General features: G+C 43.9%; 1 protein-coding gene across 3 annotated transcripts; it reads left to right on the top strand.

Annotated features, from left to right (window-relative positions):
* Positions 1 to 1,155: 1,155 nt before the first annotated feature.
* On the top strand, positions 1,156 to 19,064 carry PUS7L (pseudouridine synthase 7 like). 3 transcript variants are annotated; one of them, XM_053405567.1, is made up of 9 exons: positions 1,156 to 1,194; positions 3,818 to 4,737; positions 6,818 to 6,977; positions 9,152 to 9,347; positions 10,672 to 10,770; positions 11,364 to 11,445; positions 14,940 to 15,217; positions 17,447 to 17,500; positions 18,420 to 19,064. In XM_053405567.1, exons 2-9 carry the CDS (start codon positions 3,834 to 3,836, stop codon positions 18,744 to 18,746), a joined length of 2,100 nt encoding a protein of 699 aa, XP_053261542.1. In that variant the 5' UTR covers positions 1,156 to 1,194; positions 3,818 to 3,833; the 3' UTR covers positions 18,747 to 19,064. The 3 variants fall into 3 exon arrangements, with proteins under 3 accessions (XP_053261542.1, XP_053261541.1, XP_053261543.1); XM_053405566.1 differs by lacking the exon at positions 1,156 to 1,194 and adding an exon at positions 1,416 to 1,614; XM_053405568.1 differs by lacking the exon at positions 1,156 to 1,194 and adding an exon at positions 3,514 to 3,552.
* The last annotated feature ends 4,405 nt before the right edge of the window (positions 19,065 to 23,469 follow it).

Raw genomic sequence — 23,469 nt, 5'->3', positions numbered from 1 at the left:
CTCAACTTTTCAGCTACTTTTTAAAAAAAACTCACAGAACTACCATTTTCAGCACCCTTAAACTACAGTTCTCGGGATTCTTTTGTGGGGAAGTGACATGCTTTCCTTCGGCATTTCCCAAAGTTGGGGTTCTCCAGCTGGTCCCCCCGCGGACTGCGATTCCCATCATCCCTGACCACTGGTATTGCTAGCTAGGGATGATGGGAGTTGTAGTCCCAAAACAGCTGGAGACCCAAGTTTGGGAGACACTGCTTTAGATGTGCACACATCCATAAAAAAACTAGCCTGTGGAAGTATGACAGGCAATGGAGGCAGAGATGGTAGAATGACGGCATTACCAAATTGTGGTGCATTATGAGAAAATATTTCCTGTGCGCAAGTTGTGAAGGGAGGACAGAATGAGGAAGGTTCCTATTTTTATTTTTATTTTACGTTTCCGGATCAGTGTTTTTAGGTGGGAGTTCATAGCTGGCAGAGACCCAAACAGTGGCAGTTACCCTGCGTTGCACCTGACCCAAATAAGCCCAGCACATAAAGACAACAGAGACTTTAAAAAAGACTGGGAACCGTGTATGATGTATATACAGAAACACTGTAAAGAAGTAGACTCGCTTGCAGGGTTTGACTAAACACTTACGATTAAGAAAACAAGTATAAAGGTTAAGAGGTACCAATTGGGTAAATAAGAAAATGTAAGATGTTATTTGGAAAACAGGGTAAAAAATGATATAAATGCAATAATATTTAGCTAAAAGATTACAAATCAAGGTAGAATAAAATAAGCAGAAGAAACAAATATTTAAAGAACCAGAGGAGGAAGTTGTTTTTCTCTCTCGCTCTTTTTTCTGTGATAAGGATGATTGTATTGAATATAAAAATGTAAAACTCAATAAAAACTATTTTTTAAAAAAAAGCAACACAAATAAGTCCAGCACCGCTTCAGAAGAAAGAAAGAGAAAACAAACTAACTCTCACCCTCCGAGCGCCCCGCCAAAGCCCCTTCCCCGCCGAGCAAGGACTCTTGCTTCTGAGCCGGGAGATGCATAAACGCGCCTTCCCTCGCCCCGCCCACAGACGTCACCCGGGAACTTCCACCGCTCTCGCTTCCTTTGAAGCAAGCCCCGCCCATCTCGCCTTCGGAGTTGTGCGCATGCTCGGCCCCATCGAGAAAGAATCTACAAACCTATGCGGGAGGTACCAAGGAGGCGGTGGGCGGGAGGGTGGCTTGGCGTTTCGCCACGCTTAATCTCCGACCCAAATGTTTTAATCAGCTACCCTGCGCGGGGTTTTGGTCTATCTTTGGTTAGACAATCCTATTTCCTCCTCCTCCTCTACTCTTTCTCCTTCCTTGCCGCTGGCTCCACCCCTACTTTGATGAAAGTGGTATGTTCTGACTTCCTTGCCTCCGCCTCTTTATTCCCCCCCTCTACTAGATGGAAGATTCCTTCCAGTCGCTCCAGCGCTATTGCCGCCAGGGGTCCTCCTGCCTCGCGCGGATCGTCCTAAGTGTTCGCAGGGGGATTTCCGTGCAATTGGATACAATTGCAATTGGGACGTTGCGCCGGCGGTGGGGAGTCGGCGTTGTGCGAGCCCGCAAAAGAGCCTTGACAGCAGGTCAGAGACCGCTGGTGTTGCCTACTCTGACTGGCAGCGGCTCCCCAAGGGGGTCAGAAAGCGGGGGGGGGGGCATTCCCAGCCCTACCTGGATTGAACCTGGGAGCTTCTGCCTGCAAGGTAGAGAGACCTTAAGATCAAGGAGACACGTGGTCCTCCAGATGTTCTCGTGCTGCAAATCCCAACCAGTGTGGCTAATGCCCAGGGGTGATGCGACTGGCCCTCCAGTAGCATTTGGACGCCCGCAACTGAAGTAGAGCCTGGCTAGCAATAGGAAGCAACAAGCAGCAGCTTCCTGCAACCGTAGGAAATGGGGCTGCTCTTGCAAGGATCGCTGAGCCCCCTTCTCCCTCTCTTTCTCAGAGAAAGAGAAGTAATGTGGGTCTGGCTTGATCACTGTGAGATCATTTGTTGTTGTTTAGTCGAGTCCGACTCTTCGTGACCCCATGGGCCAGAGCACGCCAGGCACTCCTGTCTTCCACTGCCTCCCACAGTTTGGTCAAACTCATGCTGGTAGCTTTGAGAACACTATCCAAGCTTCTCGTCCTCTGTCGTCCCCTTCTCCTTGTGCCCTCCATCTTTCTCAACATCAGGGTCTTTTCCAGGAAGTCTTCTCTTCTCATGAGGTGGCCAAAGTATTGGAGCCTCAGCTTCACAGTCTGTCCTTCCAGTGAGCACTCAGGGCTGATTTCCTTCAGAATGGATACGTTTGATCTTCTTGCAGTCCATGGGACTCTCAAGAGTCTCCTCCAGCACCATAATTCAAAAGCATCAATTCTTCGGCGATCAGCCTTCTTGATGGTCCAGCTCTCACTTCCATACATCACTGCTGGGAAAACATAGAATCATAGATTTGGAAGGCACCACAAGGATGTTGTTGTTGTTGTTGTTGTTGTTGTTGTTGTTGATGATGATTGAATTTATACACCACCCTATACCCAGAGGTCTTAGGGCAGTTCACAGAACAAAATCAAAATATAAAACCACAATATATATATATAATCAAAATAAAAACAACAACCCAATAACACCCCCTTCCCCACGCAAAATAAAGAGCCACATTTTAAAAGGGCATAGGATATGCAATGCAGGAATATTTTGTCCAATGGGGGGCTCGAACCCATGGCCCTGACATTATCAGTCTCATGCTCTACCAACTGAGCTGCATGAAAGGTAGCAACCTGGAGTTACGGATGCTGGGGATTTTGGCTTCATGGTGGGTAAAATGCAGTTGCCAGGATTCTTTGGGAGAAGCAGTGTGCTTTAAATGTCTAAAGGGAGCAAAGGAGTGGGAAGAGTACAGTGGTACCTCGGGTTACATAAGCTTCAGGTTACAGACTCCGCTAACCCAGAAATATTACCTCGGGTTAAGAACTTTGCTTCAGGATGAGAACAGAAATCGTGCTCTGGTGACGCGGCAGCAGCAGGAGGCCCCATTAGCTAATGTGGTGCTTCAGGTTAAGAACGGACCTCCGGAACGAATTAAGTACTTAACCTGAGGTACCACTGTACTGCTCTCTTTGACCAGTTCTGTGTAGGTCCAGTCCAGCTCTGCTCCCAGCATTTCACCAAAAGAGAGAAGGCAAGTGGAAAGGGGAGGCAGAAGCTTCCTTGCCTGTTCACCTCTACTCTCTGGACACAGCGTGATGGACCCAGTCCTTACCACAATAGCAAGTGAGCTAGCAAGTGAGCAACCAGAGACAGTGGTAGCTGTTCCATGCAATCGCAACTCATTTATGTCTCCTTTTGCAGGCAAAAGGGGCAGTATCTGCTCTAGGGGAGCTGCCGTCTAAGGAGGAGATGATACTGCTACAGAACTAATGGGTCAGAACTAATGGGGCCTGCTGAGATCCTGGCCCATCAGCAGCTGCCCCAAGCTGTTGACGCTGCTCAAAGCACTTCCTTCTATCTGTTCATTATATACTCACTGAATTACGGGTATGTTGCAGCAGAGGGCAACAGTGAGCACGAATACTAAGTCTTCAGTGCTAAGCAAAAAATCCTGTTTATTCGACCATCCTTTGAAAATGTTACGTGCTTAAGATTTTGGCCTTTGTACAGTATACAGATGTTAAAATTGCGCTGATTTGTGTAAAGAAGCAAAGAAAAGGAATATAAGCTACTTCCTCCAAATTTACCTTAACAGAGAGTGATTGTGTATGATTTTCTAAGACTTGGCCCCAACTTTTCTTCATTTTTCCAGGCTGTATAATATTGGAATGGAAGAAGATTCTGACAGGGCAGTGGCATTCCACTCTTGCACTTATGTGAATGATCACATTGGCTTCTGCGGCAGCTTAAAAACGTTCCCAAAGGACTTTGTAGTAACAGAAATTAATGCATTTGGGCAGTTAGTTAATGAGATCACAGCAGATTCTCCTAATAAATCCTGTGAGAGCCTGTCGGAACAAGCTGAGTTCTGTCAACACGATCCCAAAAGGCTGAGACTGAGTCGTCCAGAACTGTGCACCGATGAGGAATATTGCAGCATTCGGGATGATGATGTTCACTGTTCCCCAGAAAGTCTTTCTTTCTCTGTTGGAGAAAGTGAAGAATATAAACCTGATAATGTACCTGAAAACCACCTTGCCAAAGCTGTTACCCTGGACTCCTTATTAGATAACCCCTTAAGGGAGCAACTCGGTCAGTTTGCTTGCCGTGTGAAAGACATGTGGGAATCTAAATCTGAACTAGGGGTTCCTCCAGATGAATTTTCTCTTGGTCGAGTCCTTGACAAGAAGAATCGAGCCAGCTTGCATGGTGCCATCAGACAGGAATACCCTTTCTTAGCCACGGTGACAAAATGTGGCGAGATTATTGTAAAGGCAAATCAGGACTACCAAGATCTTTGCCAGCTGGTGTCTGAAGAGGAAGCATGTGGCTTTATGAAATTTTTAGATGCCAAACTAGAACAATCAAAGTTTGCTTTCAGACCGGATGGCGATAAGGAACACCGGAAGATGATTCACCACTTTATCAGTAAAAAATTTGGGAAGCTTGTGGAAACCAAGTCTTTCACCAACGCTCAACAAAAGGTGGTCATTATAGTAAGGTTTCGTGAGAAAAGTGGTTCAAGGAAAAGGGCTGCTGTTGACAGTGGGATGGGAAAAGAAATTTACACAGGTAAGTATGCAACAACAATTTTATCACTTCCTTGGAAGGGTTTATATGTCCTTTGAAAATCTACCAACCCATAATAGACTAACGTATCACTGTCTAATGGGACACAGGTGGCACTGTGGGTTAAACCACAGAGCCTAGGGCTTGCCGATCAGAAGGTCGGCAGTTCGAATCCCCGTGATGGGGTAAGCTCCCGTTGCTTGGTCCCAGCTCCTGCCAACCTAGCAGTTCGAAAGCATGTCAAAGTGCAAGTAGATAAATAGGTACCACTCCGGCAGGAAGGTAAACGGCGTTTCCGTGTGCTGCTCTGGTTCGCCAGAAGCGGCATAGTCATGCTGGCCACATGACCCGGAAGCTGTACGCTGGCTCCCTTGGCCTGTAAACCAAGATGAGCGCTGCAACCCCAGAGTCAGTCACAACTGGACCTAATGGTCAGGGGTCCCTTTACCCTTTACCTTTATCACTCTCTTAATGAAATCTACATGAATGAAGTCACACACAGACAGCTTTATTGCGGTCCATAGACCCAAAATACACAGTACAACAATAGTAAATGTCATCGTTACTAAGGTGTAAGATCAGCCTTGCTTGAATGAAGTCAGCACTTGTTAAAAAGAGCCACATCACAATAAGCTGGTTCACTCTTAAGGTTAAACCATTGTTTAAAATAAACTACGGTTTAACAAGCACTTTGCTCCTCCCCTACGCCTGACTGTGCTGTATCGGGGAGGAAACAAGCCAGAGTTTGGTTTGTTGTGATGTGTACAACCAGGAATCGAGTGGGCTCATGCTTTCTCAGACGCCTCGGCTTCCGCTTGTAGGTTTGTTTGGAGGAAAACAAACGATGAGCCAAGGTTCACATGCCACAAGAAATCAAACCTGCTTCTGCCCCCCTAGTGGCAAAGTCATGAACTGGGAGAGGAGCAAAGTCCTTGTTTTTATTAAACTATGGTTTGTTTTAAACTATGGTTTAATGTTGCATGTGAGCCAGGCTGAAACTGATGAGAGTTGTAGTCTAGCAGCATTGGGAGGGCACTAGGTAGAACCAGTGATGCACAGGCAAGAGTATCATTTCTGCAAGTTATTGCTGTGTAGCATAGAGTAAAATATGTTACTAGTTTACGTGAGCTATGGTTACCTACAGGGTGGATTTGATTTAAATCAAATCGATTTAAATCACTAGTTAGTAAGACTTGATTTAAATCTTTCTTTTTTTTACGGAAAGACTCATTCCTGCTGGTATAATCTTAATATTTACAACTAGATGAAGGTTTCATTTTAGGAATAATAAATTTTCAGAGTAGTTTTTACAATTATATCAGAAATTACTGATTTGGATATACTATTAGAAATACCTAGACAGGTAATTATGAAATTATTGTGAGGTTTAATAAGTTACCAGGTTTATATTTGGACAGAATTTCTGCTGTACTTTGTTGGAAGGAGAAAAATAATCATTTCCTTAATAGCAATTTAAACAATTTGTTTAACTAAAACAATAACATTATGTATCCATGTATCCATATGTATCCATGTTTGTTAAGTGAGGTGGTTAAATAATTTTTTTATAAAAAAAACAACAGACTGAGTTTTAGCAAACATGAAAAACTTAAATCCTTATTTCCTGATGAATAGCCTTTGGACTATAATGTAGCTTAAAAAGAAAACTAACTTTAGAAAGAATTTTCCTCCAAAAGCATTTTATTTTCAAAATCCAATTTAAATTTAAAAAGTGATTTAAATTTTAAAAATCATTTAAAAAAAAAAAGGTAAAAAAATTGATTTTTATCCACCCTGGTTACCTACAGACAGCAGCAATAACTTTGATACTGCATTTGCTAACATTTAGAAACTGCTTAAAACAAGGTATTTCTACTCCAGCTTAGTTTTAGTTTTACTGATTTCCGTAGAACAAGGATTAATCAGTAAAAAAACCCCATTTTTCTCAATTGCTTAGTTGATGCCTATGCTATCCTATCAACAGATCTTCCATTAGCTCAGTCATTTGAGGGGGACACCATTCATGTTTTCTGAGCAACGCCATCCACTTGGGTGCACTGACTCTGCAATAATGTGGTTTCAGCTTTTACTCTCCGGAAAGAGAACCTGGAAACGCTTGAAGCAATTAGCTTCTTCTCTGCTGAACTTGGCGTGCTCCCTTCAGACTTCAGTTACACAGGCATTAAAGACAAGAAGGCCATTACGTACCAAGCTATGGTTGTGAAGAAAGTGACGCCTGAAAGGTAATGAGAGATTTGTGGTCGCACTTTAGCATCATGGTTTGAATTAGACTCTAGCTCTCTTTTTAAATTCAGATCTAGTATTTAATTTTGCTGGTTAGAAAGGAGATCCATTTTGTTTTGAGTTCTTAACACTTGAAGCAATACGGAAAGTTAAAAGTCCTTTGGTATGCTTTGCATCTAGAGCAGGGGTAGGAACCCGGGAGCCAAATGTGATCCTCCCAGCTTTTCTGTCCGGCTCTCTGGACTCTTGATTAATAAGCTGTGTTCTTGAGTACCATTAAGAGAAAAATAATTTCCCTTCTTTTCAAAGCATTGCTCATTTGGTACATGAGAAACATGTTGATTTGGGTGTTTATTTCTACAGCTGCATATGTAGCAAAATGGTGTAATGTTACTTGTCTTAAAGCAATTTTCACGGTTAATCGGCTGAACCTTTCACTTGCGTTCTCATCGTTCTGATACCCAAGAATCTGTTGTTCATCAAAGGGAAACTTTGTCTGCAACGCTCTCTAAAGCATAATGACTCTTTCCTTGTCGGCCTTACAAAAATAAACTCGCAGGACCATTTCTCTCCTTGGGTGTGTAATGTACATGCTTGTAATTGAAAACACAGCTGACAGTTCAAATATCTGACCTTGAAGTGTTCATTTAATCTTTTACTTCTAACACACATGAAATCCCCATTCAAGCCAAGAAATGTTTTTCCAAGTAGAACTGCCACAGAATTGTGTGTGAGATTGGGGCAACACATTGAAAATGCAATGTCGATTAAGTCCCTTTTTTCCTCTCTCTCGCAAAAGTATTTTGTAGAGTCTGTTCCTAGTTAGCCCTCCCTTTCTAAGCCATTTCTGCTTATACTTTTTTATTGAATAGTACGCTGTTCTCACTCCCCAACTTTGCCCTGCCAGTCTTGGTTAAATTCTTATTCCTCGGCGCAAGGATACCTTTCTATGTATCAGTTGCACTACTTTTATTTAGTCATCATGCATATTGCTTATAATGCATGTCCCTATATAGTGAACAAATAAACAAACAGAACTTGAATACAGTGTCTTCTTTAGCTTGTCTTCCACGGCTTGAGAAAGTCTTATTCTCTCATTTCCAATAATCGGCACACCGGTTGTTTTTACTTCTTTGTGGTTGTTAGTTGTCCAGGACATTTTGCAAAAATTAAAAATGGGAAAGTAGGATACGACTGTGCAAATATACAACCACAATTAAAAACACAGTTGGAGCTGAGAGACAAAAATAGGTAGTAGAATCAGCCCAAAGAGCAAAAACAGTAATATTTTCAAGTGGCATAGGAAGAGAAACCAAATGGAGTTCTGTAGTTTCGACCACCGCACACAGCCTGCTCCCTGACTACGCCCATGCTTTGCCTGCTCCTATGCACTTATCTCCTATGAACTATGCTCCTATGCACTTATTGGGACGTGGGTGGCGCTGTGGGTTAAACCACAGAGCCTAGGACTTGCCGATCAGAAGGTCGGCGGTTCGAATCCCCGCGACGGGGTGAGCTCCCGTTGCTCGGTCCCTGCTCCTGCCAACCTAGCAGTTCGAAAGCACGTCAAAGTGCAAGTAGATAAATAGGGACTGCTCCGACGGGAAGGTAAACGGCATTTCCGTGCGCTGCTCTGGTTCGCCAGAAGTGGCTTAGTCATGCTGGCCACATGACCTGGAAGCTGTACACTGGCTCCCTCGGCCAATAAAGCGAGATGAGCGCCGCAACCCCAGAGTCGGTCACGACTGGACCTTTATGCACTTATCATGAGCTGGGTAATACATATACAACATTATCACTCTAAAAATTGATGGTTGGGTGGTCTTCATATGGACACATATGGTATGTGCATTAAAAAGTGGCAAGGTTTGTGTGCAATGCTTTTATCAATAAGTACTTTTTGTTTAGCCTCCCTCCTGCAAAAATCAGGCCACAATCTTAGCACATTGTGGGGCCGAGAGCACATTATTGCAGAATTTCTGCTAATGCATATTTTGCAGCAGTGTTAATATCAAAAGTTGAAGGTCCAAGCAAGGGCATGCTTCCCCCCGGCCCCAGCAAAACCATTGCCAGTAAAATGCTATAGGAAGCTCATTTTTTGAAAACTGCTTCCTTGTTAAAATATTCAGTGTCTAGGAAATGACACGGCATTTCCAACATTTCCTTTCTGCAGATTGAAAGAACTTGGAAACACCATTGGGAAAAAAGGAATTGGTGTGTCTAATGTACACTCTGCCAGTCAGCCGCTGAGACTTGGTCAATTGCAAGGAAACCATTTTGATATAATTGTAAGAGATTTAAAACTTAAAAGCAATGACTGTTCTGCGAGCCTAAAGGAGAGAGTATATGAAGCAACTGAGAACGTCAAGGTAAAGCATAGAACATTTCAAAAGATGCTGCCTCTAGCTGCCTCTAGATTTTAAAATACTACATAGTGTCCAGATCAGCATTACAATCTAAAGATGCACCTCTTTGTCTTAGCTTTGGGCACCTGAGGTGTGTATTTTTGGATCCACCTTATTTTTGTAAGTCTAAACTGTGTTTAATACTGTGTAACATTGGATGCAGGTGGCACTGTGGGTTAAACCACAGAGCCTAGGACTTGCCGATCAGAAGGTCGGCGGTTTGAATCCCTGCCACGGGGTGAGCTCCTGTTTCTCAGTCCCTGCTCCTGCCAACCTAGCAGTTCAAAAGCATGTCAAAGTGCAAGTAGATAAATAGGTACCTCTCCAGCGGGAAGGTAAACGGCGTTTCTGTGTGCTACTCTGGTTCACCAGAAGTGGCATAGTCATGCTGGCCACATGACCCGGAAGCTGTATGCTGGCTCCCTCGGCCAATAAAGCGAGATGAGCGCCGCAACCCCAGAGTTGGTCACGACTGGACCTAATGGTCAGGGGTCCCTTTACCTTTACCTTTAACATTGTATATTAATATTAATGTTGTGTTTTAATAGTCGTAATCTGCCCTAGAACCTTAGGATGAAGGGAGGGAAATAAACTACTGTAGTAGTAGTAGTAGTAGTAGTAGTAGCAGCAACAACACAAGAAGTAATAGCTCCATGCTATTCTGCATCTGGGGAACACTGTGTACAGTTCTGGGTGCTACATTTGAAGAAGGATATTGATAAATTGGAGTATATCCAGAGAGGGGTAGCCAAGTGGTCTAGAGAACAAGCCCTATGAGGAATGGTTGAAGGCTGGAGAAGGTTAAAGGGAGCCATGATTTGTTTTCTTCAGATATCTGAAGGGCTGTCTCAGGTTATGGCCAGAAGGCACATGTGGCCACCATCTTTCTGAAGCTAAGCAGCAATGGGTCTGGTCAGTGTTTGGGTGGGAAACCACCTAGGAACTGTATATATGGAAGGAAGAGGTGATAAGAAATGTAAGAAAACGAATAGGAATAAATAGGATGGAGCAGACTTCTTCTCTGTTGCTCCAGATGGCAGGACCTAGAGCCCAGGGAAAGAACTTGCAGGGAAGCAGATTCCAGCGAAACCTTAGCAGAAACTTCCTAACAGTAAGAGCCGATGGGTCTCCTTCACTGGAGGTATTCAAGCCGATGCAAAATGATCAGGTGTAGATGCAAGCTTCTTGTATTGAACATGGGGGTGGGCTACACAGCCACCTAGGTCCCTTCTAATGCTAAAATGCTACGATTCTTTGTATGTTTAACTTTTCCTCTTCTGCTTTGCAGAAAAATGGTTTTATAAATTTCTATGGACCTCAGCGATTTGGACAAAGGCAGACTATACAGACAGATCAAATCGGATTGGCTTTGCTGAATGAAGAACTGGTACACACACAGAGATATAATTTTATACTTCCCTTCCTCCTAAGAGCTATTGGGGTGGGGTGGGGTTACACTAAGTTCTCCTTCCCTATTCTAACATTGCAACAGTTTTGTGAGCTAGGTTAGTCTGAAAGAGATGCACTGGCCCACAATCACTCAGTGAGCTTTATGGCGGTGTCTGTGAGAACAGGGTCTTTTTTAAAAATCGGATTATCATTCCCTCAATTTCCATTGTTTACACTGTGAGTGTTGCTCCTTATGTAGCCAAAACAGCACCCACTGTGCAGACTAAGGGGGACTCCCAAGGTTTGCAGAAGTACATAAAAATCTTTAGAAAATGTAAAGTGGGAGGGGAAGAAACCCCAAACAGTCCATGAGGACTAAGTGTGTGCCACATTTGGACATAGGTCGCCCTTGTGAGCCGCCCAGAGTGGCTGGGGAGGCCCAGCCAGATGGGCGGGGTATAAATAATAAATTGTTGTTGTTGTTGTTGTTGTTGTAAAAGTCCAATCATTCAGAATCAAAGCTGGTGCTAACTTAAGAAACTTTTAAGAACACGTAAAGCAACATGGCATTTGTGTTTACTTGCCTTAAAGGTCAAAGCGGTGAAATTGTTTTTCACGCCAGAAGATTCAGATGATCCCGTAAATAAAGCAAAGAAATACTTCCTTCAGACCGGTAAATATGCCATCTCCTATGAAACATATCACAGGAAGAAAACCTTGCTGCGTAGTGAGGAAAAATAGTTTGGGTTTATTAACAGAAGCAATATTAAAATCAGCGGAAGTGGGTAAATAGTTATGCGCTCGCGTGTGTATGTGTATCTTAAAAGGTTCTCAGTATTTGCTTTTTTAAAGATATTGATATACTGCTTAATATTCAGATTTTCATAATGTATATATAAAAATAAATAAAATATATACAGTCGTACCTTGGAAGTCGAACGCAATCTGTTCCAGAAGTCTGTTCGACTTCCAAAACGTTTGAAAACCAAATCGCGGCTTCTGATTCGCTGCAGGAAACTCCTGTAGCCAATCAGAAGCCGCAGAAGCCCCACTGGACATTCAGGTTCCTAAAGAATGTTTGCAAACCGGAACAGTCACTTCCGGGTTTGCGACGTTCAGGAGCCAAAATGTATGAGTTCCAAGGCATTCGACAAGCAAGGTGCGACTGTATTTAAAGCGTACAAGGAATAAGAACAATTCAATTCATTTATTTAAAGGCTGAAAAATTCCCTCAGAATGCCTGTTGAAATAGGAAAGTCTTTGTTTGATGCTTGAAGTTCCTTGGAGGGCAGTGTGTGTGCCTTTTTCTGCTCTGCATTGAGAACAATGGGTTAAATTACACAGTACTTGGCCCATGTCTTGAGTTAGCACATCTTCCACGTCTGTCTCCACCAGACCTTATTTATTTATTTAAAAATACAAGTGCAAGTAGTAGAACTACAATGACAAGATATGACTTAGTTGTTTTGACAAGCTATTATATGGGCATGGTGCCCTTTTACGTGACTGCGGCAATTACCGTCACCCTTCAGTGACCCACCTTAGGTCTTTGCCCACGAAAATCTCTCCTCTAATTTTAAACACTTGCTTTCATTTCTGAACGTTCGCTGCAAAGTTTCCTTTCCATATTGCCCTTTCCTCCACGGGGCTTTTCTTTATCGCTTCCAGTGTAACTGGAGCTCCCTAGAGAGTTGGCTGCTTCAGTGATGTAACTAACCTTTTCTTCAGACAGCCAGGAATTAATTGCTTTCCCATGCCCTGAAGAGCTGCATAGAAAAAGGGAAGTAATCATCACCTAATTGAGCAGTGAGCTGCAGAATATATACCACAGCATTACATCATTTTCAGCACCTTTTTAATGGGGGGGCACTATTTGCAGAAAGGACCCCCCTCTCCTCACAAGATTATACATTTGCCCATGTTAGGAGGTTAGCAGAAAGGAAGTGAGTAACTGAGGGGAATGGCCGTGTCTGATAGGATCTGCAGGTGCGAGTGTTGCTGTTTTTTCCTGGGAAAGGGGTTTTCTGAAAATGTCGTTTCAGATTCTGCTGTAAAGATGCTATTCTTCAGCGATGAAAATCAAGCAAAATAAGGAAAAACTTTATTTTTTGATACATCATTTTCCCCTTTGAGCTGAGTTGATAGACACATTTAGTATTCCCCTTGCCTCTAATACATTCAGAAGAGTGGACTCTTAGCATTACTTACTTGGAGCAAAAGCACATTTACCTAACATTCCTTGGTTAGAGGAATTAAGGGGTGTGTGTGGGTGACGAATTGGAAACAGAAATATTAGTTTTCTCTAAGTTTGAAATCTGAAGTACTCCCTCTTTTCCCACAAATGTTACCACCCATGCCAAAAAGAGCACTTCTTTTTCTTAATGATTTTCCTGCTTTCCTTATGGAAATGCAACTCTTTTCATTCTCATTGCCTTCTCTGGCTCTCAGTTTCCATTGACTTCGCTTGTCCTTAACGATGCCATGATGTAGTCAAATCACATGGGCTGCATAGTGCCAGGATGATACCCTATTCCCTTGTGATCCCAGATCACCTGAAATTGCCAAGGTGGGGATAAGAAGATAAGAAGTAGCAGGAAGAAATGGTGCAGAACGTGGAAAGGAAACAGTGAGCCAGTTTGTACGTGACACTAAGCCAAACCATGGATAAGCTAATGAATCTGCATGCAGGTAGCTGCAGCAGAAATCATGGCCGCTTTGCTTCTCACCTTGGTCTCCTGAAGCTAAGCCATGGTTTGTGTTAGTATTGTGTCCAAACCCAGGCTCATTGTTTGTCTTCCCCAGACAACCATGAACAGCAAACCAGGAATAAACCTTGGCTACAACTTATGGTTTGTCTAGAGCAAGGCAGGTAGACTGGTAACACCGGTCCTGAAAGACCTACGTTTCCAAGCACAATTCAAAGTGTTGGTGCTGACCTTTAAAGCCAGGCATAGGCAAACTCGGTCCTCCAGATGTTTTGGGACTACAACTCTCATCATCCCTGACCACCGGTCCTGTTAGCTAGGGATAATGAGAGTTGTACTCCCAAAACATCTGGAGGGCTAAGTTTGCCTATGCCTGTTTAAAGCCCTAAACAGCCTCAGCCCAGTATACCTGAAGAAGTGTCTCCACCCCTACTGCTCAGCCCGGACACTGAGGTCCAGCTCCAAGGGACTTCTGGCAGTTTCCTCACTGTGAGAAGTGAGGTTACAGCGAACCAGGCAGAGGGCCTTCTCGGTGGCGGCGCCCGCCCTGTGGAACACCCTCCCATCAAATGTCAAGGAAATAAACAACTATCTGAGTTTTAGAAAACATTTGAAGGCAGCCCTGTTTAGGGATGTTTTTAATGTTGGATGTATTTATCGTGTTTTTAATATTCTGTTGGGAGCCTGCCAGAGTGGCTGGGGAAACCCAGCCAGATGGGTGGGGTAGAAATAATAAGTTGTTGTTGTTGTTAAGTAAACTGGGCTGGGGGGGGGGGAGGAGGAAATGAAACAAGTAAAAAATAATCATCATCATCATAGTAGTTGAGATAAATATTTATCCACCCTGAAAGTGCTATTTTTGACATGGAAAAGTAGAGAGCAAATCTGTACATTAGCCTCCTTTGCTTTTAAAAGGGATCCTTTCAGTTTTTTCAAACCAATGAATGAATACAGTGGTACCTCAGGTTAAGAACTTAATTCGTTCCGGAGGTCTGTTCTTAACCTGAAACTGTTCTTAACCTGAAGCACCACTTCAGCTAATGGGGCCTCCTGCTGCCCCTGTGCCACCGCTGCACGATTTCTGTTCTCATCCTGAAGCAAAGTTCTTAACACGAGGTAATATTTCTGGGTTAGCGGAGTCTGTAACCTGAAGCATGTTTAACCTGAGGTACCACTGTAAATCCAATAGCTTAGATTTGGGGCTGCTTGAGTCTTGAAAGTCTAAGCATCTTTGCGAAGCCAAGAGGGCACAATCTCAACCGGGAACAAATACAGAGCATAATGGACGTGGTGGAGGACTCAAAAGGGGGGGAAATCAGTGGGCAAAAGAAGCAACCAGCACCTTTCAACCACCCACTGCTTCTCATATGATATGTGTAGGAGAAACAGAAGTTGTGCTACGAAGGTGCACCTTAGAAGCAGAATGTGTAGAAGCTCATGATCAGTTTTCTTTGTTTTTCAGAGGACGCCAAAGGTACCCTCGCAATGCTGCCTGACTTCAAAGTCAGAGAGACGATGCTACTGCGTGCCTTGAATCGCTACGGTATAAATCATGAGGGATGTGCACGAGGGTGGCTCAGTATTCCTCACTCCATGCGTATTTTCTACGTCCATGCATATTGCAGTAAGATTTGGAACGAAGCCGCTTCCTATCGGATTAAGATCTATGGTACAAGAGTTGTGACTGGCGACCTCATCTTTTCGGGAACACGTTCTGAAAGCTGTTCACTGAATGACAAGGTAAACAGGAGCTTGAAAGGCACGGATAGCAAATCTGATCCTCTCTGGGTCTGTTAAATTTCATTAAAATTCGAACGAGGCCTTTCATCTTCCTGGTACTCCATAAATAAACATGCTGTGTTTACAAAAGGTGCAGTCTGGTTTGGCAGAACCAGTCAGATATAGATTATTTTGCTATGCATGTTTATGAGAACCAAGCCTTTTTTTGTGTGAACTATAATGTGGTCCAGGATGTCGCATGCGTGAAATGGGATAGATATCTTTTTGGAATAAGATGAATGGATGTCAATTCATGTTGTCAGTGTGTTCAAGGAAATTAATTGGTGCAAGTTCAGGTAACATACCCCCTTATAAATCAGAACATCCTATAATTATATATATATATTTGCAAAAAATAATAATAAACCAATAAAAACCTTTACTCATGTGTTTTTGTAGATACTACCAGCTTGCTTTCAAACTCATCACTATCATGAGGACTAGAACTGTGTATTTGGTTTGGTTTTGTTGTTGTTTTTGCTTAGTTTAATTGGATCTTCTGAAAAATAATGGCTAGGGAGCCAATGAAATTGTATGTGGATGGCATCTCAGAAGAATCAGCACTGCCCAGTTAACACAGCTATATTTCACCTGGGCTGAAAGGCAGGGCAGAGATATTTAGATAGGTTAAAAACATAAAATAAACTCTGGATTATTCAAAATGCTATTTCAGAAAAATAAAAATCAGAAGACGTCATCCAGTTGGAAGCCATGTACTCTTTAATCATGAAGTTATTTCAGCATGGCTAACATTAATTTCACATTCTTTACCATTTAAAGTGGTGTGTTCTGTGATTACGAATGGGATAAGTACACAGCCAAGTCAAACAGTTGTTTCTAATTTTGTGTTGGTTGAAGCCAACCACTTGCCTTTGCAATAAATAACTTGGAAATTTTTTCTCTTAAAGGATGGCGAAGGTTGCAATCTTATACCAATTCACCTGAAAGTAAGCTCCATTGAATCAATGGAATTGAATTCTGAGTAAGCGTGCATAGAACTGCATTGTAGGCGTACAGTAGGTATATGATTGGTTCACATTCTACAGAAATTCCACTGCCTCTCACTAGTGGCAATGTCCAAGTAGTGAAATTCCACTCAAGAGAAGCTCCCATGGGTTAAACCACTGAGCCTAGGACTTGCCGATCAGAAGGTCGGCGGTTCGAATCCCCGTGATGGGGTGAGCTCCCGTTGCTCGGTCCCTGCTTCTGCCAACCTAGCAGTTCGAAAGCACACAGTGCAGGTAGCTAAATAGGTACCTCTCCGACCGGAAGGTAAATGGTGTTTCTGTGCGCTGCTCTGGTTTCACCAGAAGTGGCTTAGTCATGCTGGCCACACGACCCGGAAAAACTGTCTTCGGAAGCGGACAAACACCGGCTCCCTCGGCCTGTAAAGCGAGATGAGCGCCCCAACCCCAGAGTCATTCATGACTGGACTTAATTGTCATGGGTCCCTTTACCTTTACAGTGGTACCTCGGGTTACATACGCTTCAGGTTACATACGCTTTGGGTTACAGACTCCGCTAACCCAGAAAGATTACCTCGGGTTAAGAACTTTGCTTCAGGATGAGAACAGAAATCGTGCTCCGGCAGCGCAGCAGCAGCGGGAAGCCCCATTAGCTAAAGTGGGGCTTCAGGTTAAGAACAGTTTCAGGTTAAGTACATACCTCCGGAACAAGTTAAGTAATTAACCCGAGGTACCACTGTAATCAAAATTGCCATCAAAATGATAGAGCATCGCTGCAGTACTAACAGTTCAACAATTCATTTTTCTTTAGAAATATATCACAAAAAATGAAGCGAGCATGCCAGTTAATATCCCAAAATAGCCCTAAAACTAATATAAGATCTAAAGACCAGACACAGTTTTTTGGGCAGCTGTTCCCTCTTGGGGAACAGGTAGGTAGAAGCCGCTATACCTTGATGGCTAACACAGTCTCTTCCCTCCCTTGACTAGCAGAGTTCTAACAGTGCAAGCCTAGCCTAGCCATGTCTACTCTGAGCAAGACCCGCTGGGGCTTACTGCCTGGTAGCTGGGGTTATGATTGCAGCCTGAATCCTTGCATTTATGTTTTTAACCTTCAATACTGCATTGCAAACTGGCTTGGGAATTATTTCAAGGATGGTAATAGAAATCTCTAGAATAAGTCAATAAAAACATGTTACATACTTTCCCCTATTTTTTATACTAGGTCCACGTAGTAACAGCTGCAGAAGAAGAGGCCAATGAATATGCAATAAATCAGGTACGTTTCGGGAAAATGCATTTCTTTAAAGTATTAAAGGAGCACTAGGCCTACAGGCATAGCTTGATCACTGGAAAATATAAATACAGTCATACCTTGGAAGTCGAATGGAATCTGTTCCAGAAGTCCATTCAACTTCCAAAACGTTCAGAAACCAAAGCACAGCTTCTGATTGGCTGCAGGAAGTTCCTGCAGCCAATCGGAAGCCGCGCCGGACGTTCAGCTTCCGAAAATTGTTTGAAAACCGGAACACTCACTTCTGGGTTTCAATCGTTCTGGAGCTGATTTGTTTGGAAGGCAAGGCGTTGGAGATGCAAGGTATGAGTGTAGAAGGAAATGCCGACCCAAACCAAAAATCTGGATCTGTGTGCATTTTGCAGGGTTTTCTCGCTACCACCCTTCCTCCATCCTCCCCCCCCCCCGAACCAGCAATTCCTCTGTGTTCCTTTGTTATGACATCTCCTGGGCATGCATAAAGGTAAAGGTAAAGGGACCCCTGACCATTAGGTCCAGTCGTGACCGACTCTGGGGTTGCGTGCTCATCTCGCTCTATAGGCCGAGGGAGCCGGCGTTTGTCCGCAGACAGCTTCTGGGTCATGTGGCCAGCATGACTAAGCCGCTTCTGGCGAACCAGAGCAGCGCATGGAAACACTGTTTCCCTTCCCGCCGGAGCGGTACCTATTTATCTACTTGCACTTTGAGGTGCTTTCGAACTGCTAGGTTGGCAGGAGCAGGGACCGAGCAACGGGAGCTCACCCTGTCGCGGGGATTCGAACTGCCGACCTTCTGATCGGCAAGTCCTAGGCACTGCGGTTTAACCCAGAGCGCCACCCGCATCCCTGGGCATGCATACATGTGCTTTTATGCAAACCCGCTCCCCTTCCACAGATACGCTCACCTTGCTTTCTTCTTCCCAAAGGTGATTGTCCCAATGGCTGGCTACAACGTCCGCTATCCCACTAACAAAGTCGGGGAGTGGTATCGCAAAAGACTTGCCCGTGATGGGCTGCAGATGCACCAGTTCAGGCTTCCTTCGTTACAGCTGAACGTGCCCGGGTGCTACCGACATCTCCTGAAGTATCCACACGATCTGTCGTACAGTTTTTTAAAAAGCGGCGAAGAACCGGTGGGAACTGGGGACAATTCCCCAAAAGATCCCGAAACTTCTCTTTCGGTCTCGTTTTGGCTCGATCCTTCGTGTTACGCAACTGTTTGTTTGGGGGAAATAATGAAGTGCAATCTTTAAAAGAAAAAAAATGGCAGAGCTTTGCTGTGTAGAAATACGGCATGCTCAATAAAAATGGCATGGGGCTGCGTAGAAAAAAAGTTGTGCTGCACCTTGGCTTGGGGGAGGTGGGGGCTTCTCCTCAGGCTGCAAAATGTATTGGAGCAGATCACCCCACCTTGGATCTACTGTAACAAGACAGTGCAGGAGTACAGCCAAGCTGCCAGCCTTATGCTTCCCAAACAGGTAAACCCAACATCCCTGTGCTCCTAAATTGGACCAGCGTCTAATTCTTTGTCTTGTCCACACATTAAGTTTCAGCTTGTTATTGCTCACCTAGCCTGCATCCAGGTATTCATAACACAGGCCCTGCATTTCATGCAACTCTCTGGAGCTTTCCAATTTCTCTTTGGCACTGGGTGAAAACCGTACGTGCCTGATTTTCAAAATCTGGCTTTCAGTGTTCTTTTAACACTGATTCTCCCCCTGCCCCCCCCCCGCTCCACTCTGCTTTCAAATCGCTTTGTTTTTATTGGCCATTATGGCAGCCTGGTCTTGGGACTTGTTTGGGGCCGAAGAGCAGGGTGAAAGTGCAGATAACAAAATGGAATGAAAAACAGAACCAGGGCTGTCTTAAGCATATGCAGCGCCCGGGTGCAAAGATCTGCCTGGCGCTCCCCCCAGTCCCAGGCGCACAGGAGGGCGGAGCCAGCCGGCTGCCTCAGTGTCTCGCTGGCTCAGTTGCCCCCCAACTTGCGGTGCAGAGCCGCCCACAGCAGAAGAGCCCGTCACGGCGCTCCGACCGATGAGCAGGCGCTTCCCCGGACTCAACTCTCAGGCCCTGGACTTTCAGCCTGGCACCCCTGAGAGTCTGGCACCCGGGTGCCCCGCACCCCTAGCACCTATGGGTAAGACGGCCCCGAACAGAACTGTGTGTGTCACCTGCAAGTTGATGATACTAACTCTGAAATTATTCTGTCCCAGCCATTGCATCGTAGTGCTAGGAAAATTATTTAAAGTGCCGTAGACAAATCCTGCATGGTAAATAATAGGAATAAGACTAATTTATTATTTATACCCCGCCCATCTGACTAGGTTTCCCCAGCCACCCTGGGCAGCTCCCAACAGAATATTAAAAACACAATAAAAAATCAAACATTAAAGACTTCCCTAAACAGGGCTGCCTCCAGATGCCTTCTAAAAGTCAAATAGTTGTTTATTTCCTTGACATCTGATGGGAGAGCGTTCCACAGGGCGGGGGCCACCACCGAGAAGGCCTTCTTGCCTGGTTCCCTGTAACTTGGCTTCTCGCAGTGAGGGAACCGCCAGAAGGCCCTCGGAGCTGGACCTCAGTGTCCGGGCAGAACACTGGGGGTGGAAATGCAGTGGTCACTCAGCGCTACCTTCTGACATAGCATCATTAGGTAGGAGCATATTGTCCTCCTGACCCTCTGCCTTTTGGACTTAAGTTCCCCAGTCTTTCTTGCTGCTGCATGCTGTCAAAACTAACTATCCTTCATATACCAAGCCCCCTCTTTCCTGTGAAAACCACACTCTCCTTCCTGTTCCCAGCCCCCTTTTCCTTTGGCTTCTCTTTTCCTCAGCTGCTTGTTTCTCTTCTCTTTCTCTTTTTTAGGTCTTTGGTTCTTCCATCCATATCTAAGGTCTTTCCTCCCCTCACTCCATTGCCTGCTCTGCCCTTCCTTTATACTTCCAGTTCAATACCGCCTTCTGCAAGTCAGGAAAATGGAGCCATTGGGTTTGATCCCAGATCACACAGCTCTTTTTGCATAAGGCACAGGGAACACATGTGGGGTTGTTGGCTTCGAATTGACTACGGTGCAGCATATCGTCCTAAGAGACCTCCTTGTGTTTGTTTTTCTACAAACTGTTGCTATGCCCTGAGATCCTTCTAGTGCGAGTAAATGAAGAAGCCCTATATGGACTGGAGTAACAGCTATTAAGATAAGGCTTTGGGGCCTGGCTCCAGAATGACACATCAGAGAATTGCATTGTTCCAAGTGGGCAGTTGTGTTATATTAATAGGCTCTGACGCTTCAACACAGGCTGCACTGCCATGTTAGCCTATGTGAATACTAAACTGTTGTATAATGGAATGAAAATATAATGTAAACCAGGACTGGGTTTTTTGTGTTTAAAGGACTTTTAGGTCAGTTCTGCTACTGAAAATGAAATTTCTGGGTTGAGATGTATTCTGAGGTTCCCTTTCCCCTTATTCTAAGTATATGTTCACCCCTCTTTCAAAGAGCTGGATAGCTCAGTGGGCTAGAGCGTGGTGCTGATAATGCAACGGTTGCAGGTTCGATCCCTGCATGGGACAACTGCATATTCCTGGATTGCAAGGGTTTGCACTAGATGATCCTCAGGGTCCCTTCTAATTATGCAATTCCATGAAAGTCACTGTATTGCACTTGGTTCCAGCTGGTAGGCGTTAGGGCTGTTGTACACAAAAATCAAAATAAAACCTGCTAGCTTGAAATCCACCCACCTCTGATATAAACTATAGTGCACAACATGATCTCCAGTTACATAATACTGCGTAATTTGCCTTATAGCAATCATTAACTCAACCTACTGTGTCAGCGCCTATATGGGGAGGAGACTGAGTTCCTTCATTTCCACAAATGGATTCTCCATTACAGTTTAAGAAGCAACAACAGCACTGTAGCCCCCTCTGCGAGCTGCCTTACAGTTATCTTAAATCAGCAACCAAAAAGACGAGCCTTATAAACGACTACTCATTGCGAACCTTTTCTTTTATAAAAAATGGGAATACACAACCTGTTCTTAAAAGGCACAACAGTTAGCTGTATTCCCAATGTTTTAGAGCATATCAGAGAGGGGAAGGATGTCATTGTGCAGTGTATGAATCCCTGCAAAAAAAATGGGGGGAGATGCAGCCACAAATCACAAGCAGGATGATTTGGAATCTTAACCAGTTGCAAAAAGATTAAAAATATGATGCAAGGCAGCATATAGACATTAGTTGCATGCATTCTGCTTCATCTGCAGGTGGCGCTGTAACTTTGCAGGAACTAATGGGGGAGGGAAGCAACGCCAGCCATTTATTTAAATGACGTGTAGAATGCTGTTGGTATTATTTCAGATTTTTCCTGGGGTGATGCATCTTACTCTATGGGGTTCAGCCTCTGATTTTATTTCTAAAGGCTATAGGATTACATGAGCAAGAAGTGAGTTTTTGGAAGCACAGACTTTGCCCATTACATCCCCACCAAATTTGAGTTACGGTACTGGACAATGTGTCAGAGGGGTTCTGGATAGATGATGAATGGAGATGGAGCATTCTGTATTTTAATGGTCCTTCAGAAATGCAGGTTTGTAACTCTCAAATATAAAACCATGGTTGACCATTTGCCTTTGGACAATAACCATCTATATACAGATGCTGCTTAGATTTTATCATAGGCATTTGTGTTAGGCTAAAAGAGTTGGTATGCCGCTATTTGTATTTCATAAAAAAATTATTTTTTTATTCATCATACATCTGAGAATTTAAATTGCCAATCTCTTCAGCCCAATGAAACCAATCTGTGAAATCACAAAGCTTGCATCCTTTTACCAGCCAAAGAAAATGGTCCAGTCAAAGGAATTGCCTTACAGAAGTTTTTGTTTAATTCTTTGGGAATTACAACATTTTTTGTAGACGAAAAATATATTGCATTAAGTCCTGGAAAATAAATTCTGTTTGTTTTATATACAATCCTAGGCTATTTAATCCTTGATGAGGCAAATCTCCCAGGGCATTGTTACTTGTTTTATTACACCATTCTTGTGCAACTATGAATCCACCCTAAACTTGAATTGTCTTGTTCAGCATATAGGAGTGATATGTGAAAGTTGCAATTCTTGAGCTTCAGATCAGTCATTATTGAGTTTCGGATCAGGAAATACTAATGCTAAAGCTATGCTAGTCTGAGCCAAAGCTCAATGGGCGCTGGTGCATGTTCTGGAGACTACAAACTTCTCCATTCCCCATTGTGTGCTCACAACCACAGCTGTGTGGACAGATTGCATGTATGCATGAGCAAAACATAACTTTATTCCGGAAACAGCTTCACTTAGTCATGCTAAAAAATCGGCCTTGATACACTTTTTCTTAGTTCAGCATATGTACAGATAACGTGTGAACAATCTCATTGCCCGATAGTGGCTACACTTGCATGAAGGGGGAATCACACAGAAATCTCCATGTAAACGACGTTCTTCCTTGCATGAAATATAAAATTGCTCACAGCAGGAGAAATGGGCAGCTCCCTTCTGCACAACAGCCTGAAGAATGGATGCATGTGTGAGGCTCTCCCAATTCTTCTGAATCCTCTGTCCAAGAATCTTTCCAGGTTGTGGTGTCGAAGGTGACCATGGGTGATCTAGTCCAACCGCCTGAAATGCAGGAATCTTTTGCCCATGTGGGGATCAAACCAATGACCCTGAGATTAAGAGTCTCATGCTCTACTGACTGAGCTACCCCAGCAGGGTTGGTTATAAATCCACCTAGTGGGTTAAGTTCAGCTTGGCCCATTGCAAGTTGAACATAACCCACCAGGGAAATGCACCTGATGAGATGTCTTTAAGCCATTGATTTGCTACTCCAGGCTAACCCTGCTTCAATCTCTGCCTGCTTTTTCACTTATGGCCCAGTACTGTTTTCACAAACTCTGACTATATAGACCATTCCTTGCTGTGAATGTAACCTCTGTTTGGC

Source organism: Podarcis raffonei, chromosome 10 (genome assembly GCF_027172205.1).
Source record: "Podarcis raffonei isolate rPodRaf1 chromosome 10, rPodRaf1.pri, whole genome shotgun sequence".
Taxonomy (NCBI): domain Eukaryota; kingdom Metazoa; phylum Chordata; class Lepidosauria; order Squamata; family Lacertidae; genus Podarcis; species Podarcis raffonei.
This window is presented reverse-complemented; position numbering and strand designations above follow the sequence as displayed.